The sequence below is a fragment of the Daktulosphaira vitifoliae genome, unplaced genomic scaffold (genome assembly GCF_025091365.1).
Source record: "Daktulosphaira vitifoliae isolate Bord-2020 unplaced genomic scaffold, ASM2509136v1 Scaffold_1, whole genome shotgun sequence".
Lineage (NCBI taxonomy): Eukaryota > Metazoa > Arthropoda > Insecta > Hemiptera > Phylloxeridae > Daktulosphaira > Daktulosphaira vitifoliae.
This window is the reverse complement of record NW_026099572.1, coordinates 35,907,333-35,932,043: the sequence shown is the minus strand read 5'-3', so window position 1 is coordinate 35,932,043 and position 24,711 is coordinate 35,907,333. Positions and strand designations below refer to the sequence as shown.

The 24,711-nt window shown below is 26.9% G+C and overlaps 1 protein-coding gene and 1 long non-coding RNA gene across 3 annotated transcripts in view; both read right to left on the bottom strand.

The window, feature by feature from the left end:
- Positions 1–24,711, bottom strand: part of LOC126894384 (uncharacterized) — a 90,531-nt gene that overhangs the window by 55,545 nt on the left and 10,275 nt on the right. The gene's annotated exons all lie outside the window — the stretch shown is intronic.
- Positions 499–24,708, bottom strand: LOC126894159 (protein inscuteable homolog). 2 transcript variants are annotated; one of them, XM_050664974.1, is made up of 10 exons: positions 24,505–24,708; positions 16,435–16,499; positions 3,945–4,928; positions 2,862–3,077; positions 2,505–2,769; positions 2,207–2,446; positions 1,961–2,132; positions 1,541–1,898; positions 1,153–1,276; positions 499–849 (listed from the first exon to the last, which is right to left on the bottom strand). In XM_050664974.1, the coding sequence occupies exons 3-10, from the start codon at positions 4,898–4,900 to the stop codon at positions 718–720; spliced, it is 2,463 nt and encodes an 820-aa protein (XP_050520931.1). In that variant the 5' UTR covers positions 4,901–4,928; positions 16,435–16,499; positions 24,505–24,708; the 3' UTR covers positions 499–717. The 2 variants fall into 2 exon arrangements, with proteins under 2 accessions (XP_050520931.1, XP_050520920.1); XM_050664963.1 differs by having other exon boundaries at positions 16,435–16,504; positions 24,509–24,708.

The window sequence follows — 24,711 nt, the reverse complement described above, 5'->3', positions numbered from 1 at the left end:
ATAATGGTTATGTAATGTCATACATAAAATTTGTACATAGTTCTTTTTCTTTTCAAAAAACTCAAAATCAATACAAAAGTCTTTATTATATATTACATGTTTGTCAATGACTAATATTATTAATGATTGTTATGATTAATTAAACAGTATATCATAATTTTGGCACACAATATAAATAATAAATAGTATAACATAGACTAGATAAAATAAATATGTACAAGAAACAATAATTCAATACATAACTGTTGTAAGAATAAAATTAAACATCAAAATTAAAACAGGTTTAAAATTTTATAAAAAAAAAAAATTACAGTATTATTTGTTTGATACTTTTATATTTAAGACTTTTTTGACATAAAATGTGAATCAATTAAATATGATTTACATTTAATGAAAAAAAATGATTTATATTTAATAATAGATTAAATATTAAAAAAAAAAAAAATTAAAATTTGGTACCTTAGGTTAAGTTAAAATAATATTCAATTTTTTTTTAACTTAAAATCATAAAGACATAGACATGTCCAGTTCATTTTGTCATAATCATGGAATAGTTTTAAAGTCTCATTGTTTTCACAATAATACGAATATTCAATTAAAAAATATAAAATGATACAATATATTTATGATTTAAATTAAGTTTAGTTATAGTAACGTCACAACTTTTAATAATTTATGTAATCTTAAATATGCGTTTGTCATATTATAATAATTAAGTTAAACATAACTCTCTTGTTTTGATGAATATAATAAAAATGAGTCTAAGAGTCTTGGTTCAATAAGTTCGGTAGCGTCATATTGTTCAATTACTTCTTTGCCGCAATTTGCTGCGATTTTTCTTAATGAAGCCTAAAAATAGAAAATTAAAATTATAGCAGTTAATTTAATTAGTTTAACAATTAAATTCATTGAGCCAATATTTAAAGTTAAATCTTTGTATGTAAATCATGTACTTATTTAATTAGAAAACACATCAAATTATTATAATTATTATTTTCAAATCTAGACAAATTTTTTTTTTATTTGAAAAACTTTTTTGAATTAAATTAATTATCTTTTACTCCAAATATCGAGTTACAAAATGTATAATATATATTTTTTATAAATAGATTTCACATTATTTAATAAACATAGTATTTTATTGTTACTTACCAAACAAGCTACTAAAACGTCGTCACTATGATTTCGTTCCCTTTCTTCTTTACATAATCTAACTAAGCGATGAACGCCTTCTAATTCGACAACTTGCTTAGAAATTTCAACGTCACTACATAGTCTGCAAATAACGAAATCATATTAAATACATTTTAAGATAAGCATATAAAAAATAAGCATTTTTTAGAAATCAATCCATTTATTTTTATAATCTATCTATTTAGATTTCAATTTTATTTTTTTATATGAGTTATTGTATGGTTCAAAATAAGCTGTATTATAAATTGTACAACTCAACCTAAAATTGTGTATGGTAGGTTATTTAAAGATGTAATATACTTAATACAGCCCTTTTTAATATACTGACATTGATTGTGTAGTATACCTTGATAGAGCTATAGCTGTCTTATGTAGTAATCTCTCAGCAGCTAAAATTTCTGGAATACGTTGAAGAGGTGAATGTCGCACTTGCAAGAAACAAAGTAACGCTACTACAGCATGGTTTTCAGCCATGTGTGGTCTAGTCTCAGGAACTGTAGCCATGTTTGCTATTAATGTGGCTGTTTGTTCCTGTAAAAATACAGATGCTCTCGTGCCGCTTTTTCGGACTGCTTCAATCAACGATCCTGCTGTACCCATGTTAAGAATAGTCCATATGGCATTAGATTCCATAAAAGTCATGTTTGCCAAAGCAGCAGCAGATAAAAGTAAAGTTTCTATCGATTGTGTTGTCTCGATCAAACCTAACATATGAGAAATTAATTTAGTAAATGGTTATAAAGTTAAATTTAATTATACTACATACATGTTAATGATGATATAATAATGTGTAGGTAATCTGAAAGTCCATTGACAGCGTGGTTGTCATCGATCCACGGTGCAGTTATTTGGGCAAGTACAGATACGGCATCAGTAAGTTCTTTTTCCGAACGATTTTTGCTGTTCAATATATCAGCTAAAATTTCTACACCTCCGCCCTAAAATCAAAATAGTCATAAAAAAATTGTTTCATATGCTCTCAAGAAAATCCTTCATTTTATTTTGCTTATACCTTTTCGAATTGTCTAATACTATCGGGTGAACAGCAAACCATAGCCAGGGTACGTAGAGCTGCTGATCTAACTGTACTAGCTACTGCATCTATACAGACCGTTAACAATGATCGAATGCCGTTACATTTGGTAACTAAGCTTCCTAAATGAACACTTTCCAGTCCTAGACTGTTAATACTAGACATGGCCTTCACTAGTTCAATGTCGGTACTGGGTTCTTCCAAGATGTTGATCAAATGCTAAATAATAATAATCATATAAAATTTATTTTAAATTTTAGTTTAAGTTGAATTTTACCTGCACTTTTTTCATGAGTAGCGCATCAACGAGCTCACTAAACAACTGCCCTAATGTCGCTACATCGTTGACAATAATTTTCCTATTGCCTAGTCGGCGGTTAGCGTGGATCCTTAATCTCTCAGATACATCTACTAATTCCAAGCACAGCTCTTTGCCTTGTTCGTTTAGTTCAGTTTCATGATCACACACAAAATCTAGCAAAAGAGCTGTTAATTTTTGTACATACGAACCGAAATTGTCATTACGACATTTATTCAAGTCACTGTAAAGTCAATAAATGAAATAATATGTTAGTAGATAATTACATTTCATCCGTAGAAATATACTGATTCATAAAAATTGTTGTAAACATACATGTAAACTTTTTTGAATTCGTTAGATATAATTTTAGTACGTTGGTATAGTTCCCGAACGACTTCTGAATCTGTGCAAATTATTGTAGATAGACGACAAGCATCCTCTGAAGGAGTAATAGATTTTGATTGCAAAGTGGTCATACATTCTGGTTCACATCTATATCTTAATTCATTTAACCACTGGCCAATAGGAACTTCATTTTCCCGTTCATTTCTTTAAAAATAACATTTCAGTTATACTTATATTTAGGAAACATATTCATTTCGGATAGTTTCTATTTGATATACGTTATATATATTTTATTAAGAAAATAAATTTTTCATTAGTACTAGGTATTTTAATGATTACTAATAAAAGCATACCCTATTATATTAAATAATAAGATAACACAATAAAATTGTTTGAGTAAACTTGATATTTTTAGATCGAACTTTTAATTCTTATCACTTTTAAACATACCTGTGGATAATCCACAGTGGATTACTATATTGATGAATTTTTAAAGCCAAAATTACTCTACATAATATTTTTTCTTGGATTATCTTTAAATGATTTAGATTTTGAAATTTTAAATACTTAATTAATTTAATGGGCACAACACCTATTTAAATTAGACGAATTCGCCCTAGAAACTCATATTACGCAACAATATATTTCTATGAATTTATAATTACGTATACAGAAGGAAGGTAAATTGACACGTAAATCATTAAATATATTACTAATTGTATCATGACGCAATGAATAAATTATAGTGTATTGACTGTATATACATATTGCTCGTTTAAAAGCTTAATTGTTTTATAAAATTTGTTACAATTAATTAAGCTTGAAGATAGAGTAACAAAACAAAAACATAAAAGTGCTTAATTAGGTTTCTTAAATCTAGTAATTTTAGCTGAGTGATAGCAATCGTTCAAGAATTCATTATTTTTTGTTATTATTTACGAGGAATCTTTACTTCAACAACAGGTTTGATGGGATCACATTAATTCGACAGAAAAATATAAACGAGAATCAAGAAATTATTACACAATACGATTTAAAAAAACTTCAATATTTATAATGATAAAAATTTACCTTCTAATATAATTTGCGTTCTGTGGAGTTTTCGGTTTCTTCAGTTGTAATTGCCTTTTACAATTCAGTCTAGGAGTACAACATCTGTCTCTGGTAGATTTTGGAGTGGAAGTGTGCTCGGGTGATCCCGGTCTTTCTGAGTCACTGAAGTCACTACTGTTTCCATATTGATTATGGGCACGTCCTTGATCAGCTTTGTTCTTACAGCTGTCTTCTTGTAAACGATCAACGAATGGCGTAGGTGGTTCAATAATTAGATCATTGTTAATTTTTTCATCGTCATTGTTTGATCGTTTAGCGATCACATTTTCTACAACGGTAACATTTTCTGATCGATCGAAATGGCCGTCAAAACTTTTAACTGAACCCGGCGTCGATAAAATACTATTGGCAACACTATTTTTTGGTAGTTCGTCTACAATAAAACACGTCCGGTTCGGAGTTTGTGGTTGTATTTCAGGTGTAGCTACTTCAGTCAACTTTAGAGTAGATTTGTAAGGGGTTGCTACATCGACAATATTTAATATACTGCCATAAGATCGAAACTTTCTTGATAATTCACAGGCCGGTAAAAAACAATTACAAGGCTCTGACGGCTGAGGTTCTAATTCATTAGATGTACTTGTAGATGAAAGCATTTGTGTGACAGACATGTCTTGTGATATTTTACTTGGAAGTTCATAATTAAAAATGTTAGAGGAGGTAGTTAGAAGAGTTTCATCTTGATTTTGACTATCGTCTTTAAGTTTTGATAAACCTAAGGTACTACTTTCAGAGTCTGAAAATCCTGAATCTTGAGATTTGTGACTACCGTTACTCGGACTGCCCGATGATACTCTTCTACTTTCTGGTGATGATGATGGATGTCGTCGCCACGAATGGTTAATGTCATCATCGTCATCATCCAGATTTGGCATGAACCACACCTTACTTCTAGTCCTTTGGAAGTCACCCATGACTTTTTTTAATTTCTTTTTATTTTTTCTAAAATAAAATAAATTTACAACTAATATATTAATATGCATTAATATATTTTAATAGTATAAATTTTTAAAACAAACTAGTTGATTAGATATAATTTTGATTGAGATACTATTACAGAACTAGTAACATAATATTTTGATACATTTTCTTAGGGAAGTTTTTTCAAAATATTGAATTCTTAAATTTATTATATCTTTCAATTTATACGTGGTCACTATAATGTACAAACATCAAGATATAAGTGTATAACTTTTAGAAAAATTGTTTTAAACCACGACCACGTACTTTAGTAGGTACATGAATATTGGATAGATAACCTAAACCTCACAGTATTATTATTTACACTCGAGTTTGCTGCCATGGCTCCAGACATGGAAACAATAATGTAACAGGTTATTAGTACTCAGTCTTTTATGTTGTCATTACTAGGGTATTTTGTGCGGGCGTGACCGATAACGTTAAAGGATCTTGAACAATAAACCATATAGATTAGCTTCCAATAGCCGTGACCAAATAACAATAGTTTTGTCTCCCTGGCACATATGAGGCTTAGTAGCAACAAAAACTGGGGTGACACAAAGATAGAGTTCAGATCATGTTATTACATCCCGAAGGGGGTCATGGCTATACTGAGGAATGGATACTTTACTCGAGGAATGCTCCCCATAAAAAATGATAAGTGGTCCAGATTTTTGAAATAGGAAAATTACAAGGAATAATAAAGAATATCCATTCTTCAGAAATTTAAGATAATACAATTGAAATCAATAGTCAGTCACTTGTTTATACTAAGAAATTAGTTATAGACGAACGTTTACAGAATATAAATCTGGAATTCAAACTTTTTTCTTTCTAAATTTTGTCCATAACCCTTAATAAGTATTTAACGGAGTTATAATAATAACATAATTTGTTTATAATTGCTGATACCAGCAAAGATTATTATAATTTACCGTTATAGCCTAAACTCACCATCAAAAGTTATTGAACACATCAAAATTGTTGAGATAACAATAGTATCTATACGTCAACTTCTAAATGATTTTTAACTATTATGCAATAAATATAAAATAATAAAGACCTTCCGGGTATCATGACCTCAAATGGGATATATTATTTTTATCGCTGTATGGATTTTTTAATGGGGATAAGTAGCTTATCTATTTACACTAACAGCAACCTATTTAAACAGTTAATATAATATTCAAATACATAATACATCATAATCGATTAAGTATTGTTAGACAAAAAACTAGCATTACCACCTGTAATGCCTTACACTTGTTAATTTCTCATAAATATTGATTTCTGAATTTGAACAATATAATATTGAGGTTAGGTGACTATTAATATAGAAACTTGATGTTAACAAACAAAATATGGTGAACCAATGAAGAAACCAAACTAATGCTTGCTAATTTTGTTTAAGCGAAATCAATCGGTAAAAGTGGGTCCAGGAACTATTTTCAAAAGCTCCTGACTCCAAATTACGTTTTGACAATAAGCTAACCTCAAAAATAAATAATATATTTTTAATATTTAAACTGAATAAGGTCATGTTAATTACTTCCAAAAAACGAAATTTTCTACTTTATTATAGTATTTTATCCAATGTTATCAATAGGTTACGTGAGGTCGCACAGAAGATTAAAAAACAACAAGGTATTTTTTTGTAAAGGATCTCCCGGGTATACTCAATAGTTTTTCTTGTAGTAAATAGACATTGGAAGTAATTTAATAACATACATAAATTGTTGTGCTTTATAAAGCGCAGCATGGCGTGAGGCAACATATAGAAATACCACCGTGATTCACCAGTCTTTTCAATATTGACTGTCGGTATTTTTAATTAGTCCACATTATAAAATTTTAGAGTACAAAACAAAAAAAAATGAAAACCAATTTAAACGCGGTAAAATCTCGTAAATTTTAATTTACGGTACACGGGTTGATTGTCATCTACACTAGGCTAAATTTTATACATAAATTACTCTACTTATTTTATTATGTTCAATATCATATTTTCAAATGCTAATTAACACAATGTTTCTGTAAAATACACACGATGTTATGTGAATAATAGAAGTAAAAAAAACATTTATAAATTAAGAGATGCTACACTTTTTACAATACATTTTTTTTTAATGGCTGTAAATGAGGTAATAAATACTTAAGTAATTAATCAGGGATTATCGATAATTATAGAGCATGATCTATACATGCTTAACATTCATTAACACGAAACATTGCTATATTTTTTCTAATGGTTTTGACGGAATACAAACATTTCTTGCAGTTTTTATTAATTAAACGCACCTATCAGTACTAAATACTTCCTCGGAAGGGCAGGTCGTTATTGCGTTATTTCGTAACACGTTTGGTCACTTTCTCAGTCGTTTGAAAAAGTGCGTTCATTGAACAATAATGCTGAGAGAGATAATAGTTGCATACTAATGATAGTTGAAGAGATTTATGTTCGATTATAATACCGGTATTTAGTGTTTTACCGTTTATATCGGCTGAACTACAATTTAATATTTTCTTACTCAGTAGACATTTTCAAAATATTTTATTATAAAACGTTAAAAATTATAAATTAATTAAATGTCCAAAATTCAACGTAGTATCGTAGTTTGTTATTTAATAAATAATAATATTTACGAACAAATTTAAATTGATCAGGTTTTATTTCTATATGTGTTGATACTAAATTAATACTACCACAATAAACCTGATTTATACTTTTATGACGTTTTCTAAACATGAATATTAAATGAAAATTTGCGAACAATTAAATCGAATCAATTGAAGTGAAAATCCTAAGACTTGCAACAACTTAAAATTTTACAACAACTAATTTCGTCGAGGGTAATAAACTTGAAAGCGAAAAAATTACTTTCATTTTATAATGGTTTAATGTATAATACTCTCATTGGTATATCTTAAAGGTTATATAAATGTCACATGTTTTAATAAGATTGTAATTTTACACTAATAATGTATCGTTATGTTGTATTGTCCAATTACTCCAATCTTTTTAGTTTTAAACTATTTTTTATGTTCGTTTATTTTTAGGTGAAAAGAACTAGTTGAAGATGAGATAAGTGAAATGTACGCATTTATTATAAAATATTACTATCATTGTAATAATCCTTTTTAATGCGTATCCATTACATGTGTTTTTTATTCAAATACGTGATTTAGTTTATGTTTTATATTGTAAAATATCATAAACTATTACCATTTGTAATGCTATAAACGATTAAATTTGTATATAGAAGAAATAAACTCGTAATAAAGTCAAAAATAACACCAAATGTTAAAGTATAAATTTAACAGTAATATTACATTTGCTAATAAAAAAATACATTTAAAATGTTTTTATTTACTATAAATATTTGCTACGTATATGTTGTAAAATTTATAACAGCAAATATTTGTTTTTCATCAAATTTTTATTATGCCCTTAGCCAAACAAAAAAATGAATGTTAGGTACAGTCGGAAAATGATAATTGGTTTAAGTCGATTTCTGAGTGTTTACTTCTTATCTAACTTATTTACGCAGCTTCCATTATACATTCTCGATCTAAATATCACATGATAACGTAGGAAATATCTTGGACATTTTAAATCATCAGAGTTTAACACATAATCAATAAAACTGAAGATAGTTATGCGACTAAAAACAAGAAATTAATTAAAACGTAGAAAGTATAACTTTCTACTTTTTTCCCTGAGTTTGACATTTAGTGTAATACGCCTAACAATAATCATGATTTTAGTATTTTATAGAACTAAGAAATCACTTAATTATTTAATTATATATAAAAAAATTATAATGTGATCGCCATTGATTCAAATAGCGTTATTTATACTGAAAAATTGAGACATAGTATTGAGTAATGATGTTAACGGTATGAATTTTAATGTTGATATTTGTTTACCACAGTACGCCAACCAGATCATTCCTAAGAATTTTGTCTAAAATTTAGGTAAAACGTGTATGGAGTGATCAAGAACACTTTACATCTAATAGCTATTATTGAAGTAATCATTCAATAAGACTACTGTGTATGCAGGCGGCATAGGTGCCTACATACTTAGGGTACCGTGTGAAATCACAACATATGAGTATAGAAATACTGAAAGATAAATTAACGTGTATATGTTGAGGTTTTTCCTTGAATACACCTTTCACGTTAAAACCCGTTAGATTTTAGCTATTGTAATACGTCATTTTCGGCAATAATTATATTTGTCGTTCATATTCATTTTATATCGTAAAAATATGTGTTTTATTGTTAAGACCATTAAAACTTGAAAATAGCGAAAACGGAATGACCAAGAACTAATGAGTTTTTCATCTTAATAAAAATTCAAAAATCCTTATACGTAAATTAAGTTAAATAACAAACTATACCCTATTGGTTATACCGTAATTAGTAATATATAAATATATGTATGATATAACTTACCTAAATTTAGGTACGTACAGATAATATTTAATAAAACAATTAATCATTTTGCAGCTTGTCATTGAGCAACTGTTTCGTAACTTGAACTATAATGATATAACGATGCAAGTAGCATGACTAAAAATGTTTTACAACTAATTAGTTGTCATTTTAAAATTTACATTTTATAACTACTGCACTTCCATAAATGTCCGTCGAATAGAAAAAATCCAAAATTAAAAACTTAGTAATAACAAAAGAGATATATTAACCACCCTAATAATAACAATGATTATAAAAAAAAACTTCACATGTCAAGCAACACGTGTGGGCCAAAGACCTCTAAAAAGTGTGGTATATTCGTATATTTACATTAGACTAACAATAATTGTCTTGTCATGCTGGACATCGCGCGAATATACATTCAGGAGACAAGATCTTCTTAAACATGTATACTACTATTATTAGTTTAGCACTTCTGAAACGGTATTCTATGAATAATTTCACCATAATAGATGAATAAGGAATAATTTGTGGAACAAATAACCACTAGCGGAACCGCGTGTAGAATGTTTAGGTATTTAAATGCACGATGGATTATTATAATGATTACCTTAATTTATTCAAAGGATACTTTCAAAATGACTTTAACGCCCGTTCAATTAAATGACATATTCAGTTATTTAGTTTACCCTTAATCTAAATAGTTTTAATAAGTTAACTCATTCAGAGAAAGCACTGACATGACTTGACCAAAAAATATAACTGAAGTTCAATCCAACCAGATTGTTTGTGTAAATTCAGAATTGTTTTACTTTAGTTATGCATCTATATTATATTAATACATAATATATATATATTAGTAAAACATCAGAACTCTGATTAGGTTCTTAAATTTCCCCGGAGAGACAGCTAGGAAATATTATGTGGTATTACAATTTTGTACGTATTCAAAGCACCAGTATATTATCATACAGATTGTATATACACGTACATACATAATATGTGTATGTATTTATTGGAACCGGTTTAAATGCATGTTACAGGATAAAATGCGTAAATAAAAATAAATACACCTCATTCTACATAAAATCTTATTCCGTCTGTATGGTACAACAGCGAATACATATTTTATTTTGTAAGCACGAGTTTTATATGATTGTCAACGTGTAGTTTATAATTTTTTACAAATAAAGGACCATAAATAATACTATTGTTCTTCGAGTAACGATCAAAGTTACCAATAAAATATCATAATACATGTAATATAAACTAGGAAAAAAGGTTTTGAGAAAAAATTACACGATACGTTACGTCATATTGTCACGTGGTGTGATGTATGCAATCAACTTCATAGAATAATCTTGATCAAAATAAGGCAGAATAACAAGTTTACATAAAAAAAAAAATATTGATAACTAAATAGCTTGGTTAAGCATTAATTTATTTTTTTTTTACAGAAAGAATTAATTGATCGAGTTGTTAAATTAATTATGTAAGTATTAGACAATTTCATACACATTAAAAATGACAACACGTTTAATATGATTAGACTTGTTGATTTAAATAATATTATTATAAAGCTACAAAATAAATTGGATAGCTTAACAAACTATCAATGTGTTTAGAGTGTAAAGGCATAAACGATAAGTAAATAACATGAATGATATGTAACAACCCAAGACGTAAAATTTTTAAAGACGCAACTTAAAACGATCAATTCTGTTGATCATATTTATATTAACATGCATGTTTGTAATAAGAATGTCTTATTTCATCGTTTCGAAATGTGTATCAATATAATACAGCGGCCGCCAAACGTTTTTCAAGAATTCTAATTTCAGACGACCGCCGCTACGGACAATTAATTAACCACTCAAGTATAGCTAAAAGTAATAATAATTTTCAACGTCCTTAACGACACCACGATCATCGTCGATTATAATTATTAATCATAGGCACTTCAAACAGTCCCTCGAAAAAACCTTTTCTTCTATCCTGTTCGTTGCTGCAGTGTTCACCAAACAAAACATATAATTATACACATTTTTATTTGTTTATACGAGCGAAGTACGCGACTGACGCCCACCATGAGGATGTTGTGTACCCGTTACTAAACTGCAGCCAGAAACTTGAATAGCATGAGCAATCAAATAATAATTATAAATTCATGATAATTTTATACGTCTAGATCGAAACTGTTTTCAACCACGTTAAAGTCTCATTTAGTACTTGGTATTTGATGTTATTTACTTATCATAACTATTTGTAAATTATATTTATATGTAAACAACATAATTAATTATGAGTAACCTTGCTTCGAACTTGTTATTGTAATATGATCAATAAAATATAATATGTATCTATTATGGAATAAAGTGTAAATTATAATTTAAATTTTTATGGTACAATTATACAGCACACAGTGAACATTGCAAAGCATCGGCGTTTTTAAACAATTTCAAACAAAATACTGATAAATAATTAAATTACAGCATTTTAATTGTTTACCACTAAAATTATATGTTGCATAGGAGCAAATGCATTAAACATTTTAGAGATTATGTTTAATTAAGCAGTTACTAAAAGTATTTTAAAACAATTTTTTTTTCTACTTCTTAAGTGCTATTGCGCTATGATTACAAAACAAGTATACAAATTTTCAATTTTGAATGAATGTAATCTTTAGAAAGGATCGCAATGAGATAAAAGCATAAGTAATGTTGTGTTAACTAAAAACAATTAAGATAAGTCAGGCGAATGAAAAGCAGAACTATGAATTCTTGATAATATTTGTATTTAAAAAACTATGATCTGAGTTAAAAAGAAAAAAGGACTTCCCCTATGTATTTTATACCGAATTTACTGTTTTAATATTAGTATGATAAATATAGAGATGAAAATATTCAAAAATAATTTTTTTTTAATTATAAATTTAAACGATTTATATTATGTAAATCATTATCATACTTTTAAAATAATTCTATGGGAAATGAATTAATGTTAAATATGCATTTTTATTATCTCTTAGAACACACTACTATGTTGTTTTTTGGTTTATGTTAAAATAATATAATGCTGTATTATAGTATATAATGCTGAAATATAAAAATGCAGTGTCAGAGAAACATTTCAAGAGTCTGAGTTTTTTTATCTATGAAAAAGTGTATGATATACTAATTTTCAATGAGTCATTTAAGTCTCATTTTTTTATATTTAAAGAAAAATAATAAAATAGTTAAAAGTGAATGTTTTTATTGTAATATGTACAAAATTACATTAAAGCTATTCAATTAATCCCTGACACAAATAGGACATTTTAAAATTACGATGATACTTGAAGTCGAATTCTCGGTGTCAGGGTGTGGTATTGATAGCATTTTAAAAGGGTCTCAAGGTCTCAAAAATATTATGTTTTGTGTGTGCATGTACAATATGCTATAGGTAGATAAATGTACTAACATTTTAACAATGTGGTCGCATAATAATAATTCTCAGTTAAAATAAATCGTATATGTAAAATAATCAAATGTGCTTGGAGGAGATCCAAAATACTAGTCAGTTAAGAAAAAATTTCTATTTGGAATTAATTTCTAACATAGAAAATACGTTCTGTCAGCTACCACCAAATGTTTTCAGATTATCAAATACAAATTTCTACGTCTCATATTGGTTAGTTTTCTGAAAAGAATTTTTTTATCTAGATTATTATTTTTCCGTAACAATTTAAACTAGCATCACTATACAACCTGTGAAAATGGTATGAAATGATGACTGTTGATCTTTTGACAAAGAAATAATTATTTCGTTATAGCCGAATTCCTACCAATTTTTGGTGTTGAAAAAGGTTACTTTAAATAGGTACGTGTGTAAAAAATATAACCGGAAACGATTGACTGTCATTCAATCGTTAAATACCAGGGTAATTAAGAGAAGACTACCTTTGCAATTTGTGCAAAGGATGTTAGCTCTCGCCGATAAATTTTTAATTTCTTTTGATATTTTCTAAGAATCCAATCGCTGTACACAAAAATACTTACTCTTCAGCACAACTATTATCTTGGTTATGTTTTAGATACATTTAATGGTATATTATACAACAACACTACTGTTACATTGATCGTGTGGTGACAGTAGCTCGGTTATCGTTCGGTGCATTTTTCAAAGGGCAACACACCCGCCGCCGCGTTCTCATTACAAATTCTGCTCTCGCCCGCGTTATTCTCAACCGCCAACAATGGTCCATTCTCAGCGACATCGACCGGACATGTACGCGGCCATCGAGTCCTTCCTCTTCCTCTTATATATAAATACGATATAGGTACACATCTACTCACACACACAATTAAATATATTACATGGCACGTAATACATATTTTTAAATCGTTGGCATCCTAAACGCTACTTCATGCGTGCTACTCTTGGAATTGAAGGTGTATGAAAAATAATAAATAAAAAAAGTAAATACTCATATTTGTAAATATGAATTTTAATAACAATAATTGAAAACCATAATCAGTAGCGGTAAACAATGAACATTTATGTAGGAAACCAACGACGTTAGGCCTGAAAAACGTTTCTCGTTAATTATACGCTGACGAAATATAAATTGTTTTATGTGTACGCGATTATTATAACAAGTGCATAATTAAAATCCCACCGTGTAGTTTGCATCTATAAATGTACACCTGCACTAAGTAAAAGAAAGATTTAAACGCACAAAATCAATAAATATAAGCCAATTTAATTATAAGCAGGTGCATTTAAAAGGTTTTTATTTTTAATTGTTTTAGGTATAAATGGGTACTAGATCTTTTGAGAAACTAAATGTAGCATAGTAGTCGACATATTTTAACAATAGTAAAAACACTGAACACGACTTAGTACTTAAGCTGATTTCAAAACAAGAAATAATAGATAAAATCAGAGGGCGTGACTACGGAGGGTTTACTTATATAACGAAAAGAAGAATATATTGATATAATAATTATAATTAAATAAGAGTAGATATATTTAATTTTTAACAATTATTATTAATAATTATACAACATTTGTATTACATAAAATGGATCTTTTTAATTCTACATAAATAAATTTCAGATGAATAATTGTTGAGTATTTGCTACAAGTTGATACAAATATTTTTTTTATTAAAAAATTTGCTATTAAGTCAATAGAAATATTGTAGAGATACCAAAAATAAGTATCAGTCAGCTTTCTATTGTGTATATAATTTATATTTATGTCGACTGTTTATAGATAATTAAAAAAAAATGTGAAAATAAAATTATAGAAGACTGCTGTTTACTTGTGTTAAGAATAAATAATATTGACAATGTTAAACTAATGAAAATACCAAAACATTAATCTAAAAATGTTTTTAAAAAATATATTAAAGAGTTTTCTGTGTACAGTAACTCACTTATTATAAAGTACTCCCACACGACTAAATTTTAATTGTCTCCACGTGGTGAACTAAAATTTAATTGATAAAAGATTTTCCATTATTAATTTTATCAGTTATACACAAAAACATCCGATCGATATACAATTATAACATCTAAATATATCTAAGTTTTTGCAACTTATAAAAGTTACTTGGAATAGTAGATGTAATGGAAAAAATATTTTAACTGTATGAGTGGGTAAAATATCAATAAACATGACTTTCCCTAACAGAACTATTTCGTTTAAATATCTTCTGGAACAAAATTAAACTACATTAGAATATAATGCAATATTTTAATTGTAAATAAATATAAAATACTAACGATAGCAAACGTTAAGGCTCTCCAAAACTCAACCCTAGAAGACTAAATTGTTACATTACTAGTGTGTCATACGAATAACATATTTTTATAAATGAACTAAAAATAATATCAAGTGGTTCTTAATCTACTAATATATGATTAAAAATTATATATCTTAATTTGCGAGTACAGATTTTTTCTGAATCACATAGTCATGAATCAGTGTATACTAACACAGTTTGCTTGAAACATTTTTCAGTCTAGGCTTATGAGAAAAACTTTTATTGTGTTTAAATAATGCATATATTTGTTTATATTTTTACGATTTTTGTTTCTCTGATACAATTTATGTATTAGAGAAATTTTAAAAATAATATTTATGCCTAATTAGTTTTTTAACAAATACACTTAATATAAAAATTATGTTTAGAAAGTAAGAGTTCTATGAGTAAATAAATAAAAAAATAATATTATGCGTTAGTTTATAAATAATATGCACAATTATCAGAAGCCAAAGGAGGTTTGTAGGAGGTTATAAAAAATGGATTGGACATTAACATCAATATACATAAAATTACAAAGGCTCAAAATAAGGAACGCAAGGAGTCTCTATTATCTGCCAAAATAGTATGCATTTTATAAATAGCTTAGTACAGTATAGAGATGTAGAGCTCCTTAGCTTTTTTTGTTACTTATACGTTTGTATGTAACTCAGAAAAAAAAATTACACTGTTATGTCAATGATATTGAAAATTACAGCTGTAAAAAAGTCGGCTGTTATATGAGGCGACTATAAATCGAACCTTAATGTGTAAATTATATTTTAGAAATTGTTTTAAAATTCGCTACTGATCAGAATTACTAATTAATACATAGTTTGTAAAATAAATAAAATATTCTAAACATCATATAGTATACGATACATCTTTTATTATTCGAACAAAAATGAAAATGTATAAAAAATCATATGAAAGATGTCAAAGTATTAACAGTTTTTATTTACATAATTATGATGGAGTGAATCGCATGTGGCAATTCATTATGATTCAACTTGTTTTAGATATTTGTGAAAACGATCTCTCATATCACGATTGTATTTATATAATTAGAATAAAAATTGAACCAGTTAAAATAACAGTATCTATAACTACTTGTTATTCAATAAAATGACAACTCTTAAATGTCAACTCTTTCTCTTTAAGATACTACAGATATAAAATAATTAAACTGCATAGAATATTTTAATGTAATTTTTATTATCTTTCATAAATAAAGAACACTTTTAAAGATTAATTACTTACCAATAGAAACATTGTTCCAATTTATCAAAGGTTCAACTTTTTGAAAAGTTATTTGAAAAAAAAAACTGACCTAAAAAAAAAGAAATATTTTAATTGTTTACTAGATTATAACTTATAATAATTATCAAATAATATTAATAAAGTAAACTTATTACATTTAATATATATTCAAAAAAAAAAAAACAACATAATTAAATAAGAAATAAAAATGTATTTAACAATAAACAAAAAAGTTTTTGTTAATATTAAAAGGAAAATAAATGCATTTATGTAAAAATATCTGTACTTGTATAAATAAGTTAAGGAACGAATTTTTTTATGCTCTTCAAATAGGTAAATTTGCTATCAATAATTAAAACGTATAAAAGTTATTCTATACTATGTTTGAAATACATTAGTAAAACAGATTTCAGAATTATACATTATATTAAAAATGTATATTAAACCAGTACCCTAGTTGTCTATTAAGTAAATCCGTTTACTCAAACGAGATAATTACTACGATGTGGGCATATCAACTTTCTGCATTCGCCAACATTAATTAGCTCGCAATACTAGCAAATTTGTAAATAAATTAATATTATTTTAATTTATTGGAATATTCATCCTACGATATCAATGCCTGAACTGGAATACAAGTTGATTTTTAATGTTGTGAAAATTATTAAAATAAGGAATAATATTGCAGTTATAGATATCACTTATCTAAAATAATTGTTGTGCATTTTTAATCTATTGGTAAATGAGATAGTGTAATTTCTGATTATCCACGATTGTTGATAATTTATTTTGTTTAATTATAAGTAATGTAATGTAATTCAACAAAAATTGTTTTACAAGCGAATAACTTTTTTCAATAAAATGATGACCAGGTAAGATGTGATAAAATTAAGGTTCACAATATATCGTTCAAATCGTTATTACAAATGAAAATAATTTTTTTCAAATACTTGATTTTTTTAATTAAAACTTTTAATGTTATTTTAGGAAACGTTATTTAATTTTTTTCAAATGACCGTTACCCCGCATGTCGCGTAGCAACTATAAGTGAATAGAAATAATATATACTTAATATTTATACTTCTATCAATTGTTTAGTAAGTATGCTGGCGGAAACAAAAGTACGTTAATATAAACTAAATGTTGAAATTCATATTCAAATATATTAAAATCTTTTAAAACATAATTGAAAGTTATTACTGGTTGAATTGGTATAATAGTATAATTGAGTTATATTTTGGGGTTTACTATACCAAATAAACTTTGTTTACATGAAATATTAAAAAAAATGTTGATTGCAGTAAATAAATTATTACATTCTTAGATGCGATAGTCTTGCCGTACTCATATGTTCAAAAATTATTTGTGTTCGTCGTGTTTATCATATAAACAACAAGTTTGAGAACCATTGTACCCTATGAATGAATAATTGAAAGGGGAGCTCGCTTCGCACACAACTGCACTATGCTCACCCTTAAATCACCGCTTGGATGGGGCGAGAAAAACCGTTACACATCCATAGAATAGTTTGAAAATTATACCAATGCTATTAAGATTATCTTATAGTAAAAATCGTATTACATAATATTGTTTAATTCCGATTTTAATAGAACACGAGACTATTTAATCTTTATTTTTTTTTACAAATGAAAAACACGTATATTTGACTTACAAATATTATCTTAATTGTAAAACGATCGTTTGGCACGATCCAAAACGATAAAGTAATCCAAAGATTTTAATATTAAATGCTGCAAATTAACATTGTTTTGTGACCAATAAACATTAACATTAACATTACATGATTAACATTTATAAAAGAAAATCACAATTATTCTATTTTATATATAAAATTTCTGAACCTATTAATCCAACGTTTCATTAAGAATTTTTATATAATTTTATCAATTCATTTCATTATCATTGTTCTCTAGTAGATGAAAATTTTAAACTCGCTAACCTATATGATTTAATATATTTTTAAGGCTAGTTAAAAATACAATATCAATACAACATTAAGCGAATTCGAAAAGCGTTTGGGAAGAAGTACTCATTGTATATAGTAATTAGCTAGTCTATCAGTACATCTGTCGCCCGTTGCATCTCCCGGGCTCAAGAGACCATGAATCGTACCTACTCGACCGTAGTTACGATGCACATTTTGATCCTCAAGCAGCGTAACGTCCAAACGTGCACGTGGCCAACGAATAATAACAGCAGCCGTATACTATGTAGTAGCACCGCACGCGCCAAAATTCTACAACTAACTCGTCGTATGTTCTGTTTTTAATAAATTTTAATGGTCCAGCTGGTTTTTTACATTTTAAAATATACGCAAAGGTATAGTTATGTATAAAGTATAATATGTTTATTTAATAAAGTCATAGGGAATGATGAAGAAATTTAATTTGATGTTTTTAAAAATAGTTCAATATTATTAAAATTTCCATTGATTCGTTTAACATGTAGCATTTAAAAATTCTTTATTTTATATAAAAGGAATGCCTTCCACGAGTCCATAATGTATTTTATATATAGGTATATATTTTTTTATTTGTCACCTAAAATAATGTGAAAATTATAAAAAAAAAACTAGGGGTGTTAATAACCTTTAATAAAATATTTTTTAATAAATTTTGTTTTATTTGTACGCAATATATTATATTAAATGCATATATACTTTATATAGGTTACATTTTTTTTATACATCCTATTGTAAAAAAATAATGTCAAAGATATTTCTTGTGTTTTAAAAATACCGAGAAAAGAAAATTTCGTCAGAGTTGAATCACAAGATACAACAACCTTGTTACAAGTTCGGAATGTTAGTAAGTTGAGTCATTCATTCATGATTTGAGTTTTAGCGAATGGCGTGTAGTAAATAGTAAACTAATAAAAATAAATTCCATGACGTCATATCGTTTTTGGTGTCAATAATAACACTGAGGAGTGTAATCGCTCAATAATTTTGATAATCACTTAGGCTAGTTCAATTTGTTGAAGTTATATTATTTGGTAGCGGCTTTGTTTGTGACTCTGGATTATTCATCCATTTTGAATTTTAGTGAGTCTACTCTGTCCTTACATTAACTTTTTATTACAAGCAACGTATATAAGTTAAATGATACTTTATATAATATTCGTAGTTTCTTAGACGGAATTCAGAGTTCCATGCAATTGGATTAGAAGTCAATTGGTAGCATTTAACGTATGTAATAAACAATCGTTTATCGCACGTTCAACTTTTTATTTCTGAATGATAAAAATAAATATAACATAAATGCTACAAATTTCAAAGAGTTTTTAACCAGACTTATAGATTACCATTTATTGCATATTCTGTATAACTGTTCACGAGACTTTGCGTAACACATGTACAAACATATCATAATGAGGCACTGTTAAAAAATATCTATTTGTAAACTATACCAATACATTGGTGTTAGAACAGTCCACTTCAAAAACTTGAATTAATTATTTTAAGTACCTATATTATAAATATTACATATATATATATATATTAATAATTTATTCTCGCAATAATAATATAGCATGATTGTGTTATAATTTGTTTAAATATTCTAATTATTTTTGATTATAATCGCAGCACTTCAAGTAGAAGTAACTATCATTTAATCATAAAATTATCATAAAACGTTAAATACCTACTTAAATCTTAAACCAAGGATACTATTTATATGACACATTTGATTGATTTTTCCGGACTAGTTAAATTAATTTTATTAATTATTAGACAATACATTTATTACTCATTAATTTAAACAATTTTGTTTGTAAAAACAAAACAAACTAAGATATAAAATAGGTTAAAATTGTCATAATCAAATTTTAATTTCCTATAGCATATTAAAGTAAACGATGTAAAATCCTACCACTTGTACTACAAAAGAAATTTATAATGCCAAACTTGCGTTAGTGACAAGCTAAACAGTCATTTGTCACGTAGTAAAAATAAAATAATTAATTGGTTTTATGTTGCATTGAGTTTATATGTTGACTTCTCATCTGTTATAAGTAAAGATATCCTGAGGAATACATTGAATTGTTTTCATAAATTTCTGTGTTTAAATGAAAATTATTTGAACCTTTTTCTAATATACAAACGTTGAGCTATTATTTATTTTAATTAAAATATTGGTATTTTAAGTTAACATAATTATTTAACTTTTTTGTTGAGTGATAAAAGTTTATTGTGATATTAATAAAAAAATACACTGCTTATAATGCATTGAGTGATTTTATGACGACCACACTGCTACACTGTACTAGATTTAAGTTCTATTTTCTAGCTTTGTTAACGTTGTATATAAATAAAATACACACTATTTTATGATCCACAAATTTGGACCCTTCAGAAAAAGGGCGGAATTGAGGGTCTATGTTAACGTGTGTGATATTTCATAATATAGTATGAATGACATTTGGCGTTTTTCCATTGATGACTGTGCAAGTGTAATTTTCTGAAACGAATCTGTAAGCCTCTATTGATAAACCATGAGGTAAGGGTTAAATTTGGAGCAAGGGATATATCCCCTTGAAAAGACAATAGTTTATAATAAAGTCACATAAAAAAGTGAACACGTGGTACTATAAGGCACATATGCTTTCAATAAATCGTTTTACTATTTCAACTTCCATTAAAAAACTTAAGCATAATTTTAAAAAAATGTTAATATTATGATTTACTTATAAATATACAGGATAAACTGATGTCATAATTTAGGTAAATTTATCATATCCCGCACTTAAAGATTCATTTTTAAAACATTTTTCACCTAAATTAATTATTTATCCTGGATTCCCCAAAAGCTAAGACATACTTCCAAGGTAACTGGTGAATGAGGACAATTCTCTTAATTAAGAAATAAATTTTAGATAAAATGTACACATTTTTTCAATAATATCTTTAAACAACATATTTTACTTTAGTATAGTTATGTTACTTATGAAAATAATTACTAAGGTAAGTTATTAATGCTAAAATTAGCTATCTACATTTTATTATTCGTCCGTGAGTGGAACAATGAAGTACGGTGCTAATTTTCTGTATTAACATTTGTATAATTATATGTGATCTCTTTAACGATGATATCATTTATGCAACGTGGTAAACTAAATAAGTAATGGGACCTATATACAAAAGTTATAAACATTATAATACATATAAGAACGATTACTAGTTTACGATTAGACGCGTACAATAATTAGTTTAAACTAAAGTAATAATTAGTAATTAGTGATAATTATTATTTAATTTTTCAACCTACTAAAATTATCTAATTATTGTGAAAGTATTTTAATTCATCAGAGAAGTAGCAGAGCCAGATTATTTGGGGGTGTCAAAAATTTTTATTCGTTAAACTCAATCTACATATTAAATTTCAAAACTCTTTTTATAAAAATATTTCTACAATGATTATTTTATGAAAAGACACAATTCTAATCTTTCTGCTTTTTCGTATATACTTGAATCAGAAGGAATTTCAGAATTACTTTAAAATAATTATATTATTCCATGGGTCTTACAAATATCTGTCATGGCATTTTTGCTAGACTTAATTTTCCAAAGCATTCATAACATTTCACTGACTATTTCAAAGGAATTTTTTATAAATTATTTCTAAGTAAAAAGATAAAATTAAAACAATTATTTACCAAGCAATGTTTGATAATCGCTTAAATTTTTTATTAAATCACCCAAAAATTATTTTTTAACAAATATGAAATTTTATCGTACTTTTTTATGAATACAAAGATTGAGGCATAACCAAGGTTTTGTTATGGACATATATAGACATTTTTTTACCTCTTCAAAAATGGTATAATCAAGGCATAAATATATTTATAATTTGGAATATAGCACCCATTTCTCACTTGAAAACACTTATGAATAGTATAATATTTTTTTAACCCACTGAATGAGCTTAAAATACAAAATAAGCAATATAATATAGATAAAAGATGTTTATAAAGTTTACTTTTATAATGACGTTATTTCATACAAAATTAACTAAAATATTTTAATTTAAGTGCAAGTCATCTAATTTAGCACAAACTGTTTAAAAAAATATTGTGAAATTTATTTGTTGCACAATATTTTAGGTTTGTCAATAAAAAAAGTTCTTCCTGTTTATGTACTATGGCATACCTTGCTACCAACAGGTGTAAATATGTACTACATTTAGAATTTGCTTTAATTTCATCAGATTGTTTTTAATTTACATTTTTTCACGCAAAATAAACATTTTGAAACCCCAAAATTTTCATTTGAATGTTATGGTTAAAAAGAAATTTTATGTGTATAATTAGGAGTTATTGGTAGAAATAATTTTTTTATCCCCTCATATTTTTAACTTCAGGACTTCCCTGAGTATGTTAATTAAATAGAGAGCCCTGGCAGTAATCGCCTTTTACCTATTACCAGTTTACACCTGTGTAAAATTAACAAAATACTGCAAGTATAATTTCTGTATTAACGTTCTCCTTATAATATAAATCATATTATGATTCATGATATAGAAATACAATTTTACATATGTACATGGCACTTTTGTTTGTTGTTGGTTAATGAAGTATCGTTAGTGTGATTTAAGGCTCGGGTTAAAGGAGATAAAGTAGATACGTATTTTAAAGCTCTTCCTTTTTAACGGAGTTAAACAAGTGACAAATTCAAGAAAAAATCTATCTTTAGAATGCATTATGTTTACGTAATTATTTTTTTTATAAAAAATCTGACATACTTATGCGGTAGTACTCGAATAGAATTTTAAACTTATTAAATTCAATTATATTTTTCGGAAGAGATTATAACGTAGTAATTTTAAAGACACATGCAATAAAGAATCACGATTTTTCCTAGATGAATGATTTAAAATGATAAAATAAAATTGAATTTGGATGATTAGTAAACAGTATTACTTGTTATTTAACTATGAAAATTGCTTTGTAATTTGAAGAAAAGTTATAACCCTAACCTAGATCAACTTAGCTACTTATAAGTTATAAGTGTCAAGTTGTGACACATTAACACCCAACTTCACTAAATTGATTCTAAACATAACATAGAACTTATTTCATTACTCAATTAAATAAGTTTTCTCCGCATTTTTCAAGTATTTTCTTCCCTCGAAGAAAAAATCAAATAAAATATGACTGTATTAATTTTATAGTCAAAAGAAGTCTCCACATCTCATGATTTAATTCTATTAGCTGATCGTAAAGGTATTTTTGGTAATTTATGTCTTGATTTAAGAATACTTAATAATAGGGGTGACTGGGGGAATTATGGTCAGTGGGTAATACCGGTCACCTCATTATCTAATAAACCCATGCATCTAAAATTATGTTGACCATATGTATAGATTAAGAATGATAAAAAACATTATCCTTATTAGAACGATGTTATCAAAAAACGTTTTCACGTTTAAATGTGTGAAAATAGTTTTCATCGATGATTTATCTAAAAAAAATTTGTTTAAGAAATTTAATTTAAGGTGAGCAAATTATTATATATTTATAATTTATATGAACTATATTTCAGTGATTTTTTTTTTTAAATTATTTTATCCCTATCTTTTTGCATGTATTTATGTATGGTCATTTGCATTACAAAAAAATATATATATAAGATTACGTTTTAAAAATCTGAGACTTTGACATAATGCAGTTAATATGTTTATGCATCCATTTGTTGTAATAGCATAACAATTAGTCTTAGAACCAGAGATATAACAATTTTTGCTAAGGTTATCGTAGTTCCCACAGTCTCCCCTACACTTCAATAATTGTCAATTATAAATATACGATTTATTATTATGTACTTATTATAGACACAATCTGGGGGGTTTAGTGAGGTTTTAGCTCTCTATAATTCTGTCACATTTCCCTAAGTTATGTAAATTATATGTACATTTATATAGCAATATTATTAAGAGGGGAGAAAAGTTAGATTTTCTACTTTGTATACATTTGAACATTTTGTTCAAATTACGCCAACGAGAAGTACGGAAGTTAAATTTATAATTCCAATAAACAACAAACATTTTATACTCACTGTTTTTATTTAATTATTTTTTCGGAACATCTGCTACAAGAGTAAACAGTAATTTAGTTTAAATAATTTTTAAGCATGATATGAGTTAACAATTCATAATTTTATATTAAACGAACTATAAATATTAGAATACTTATTAACGAACTTCAGGGAACACTAGCACGAAGCAAACGACACGAGAACGTAATTTTAACTAACCCGCC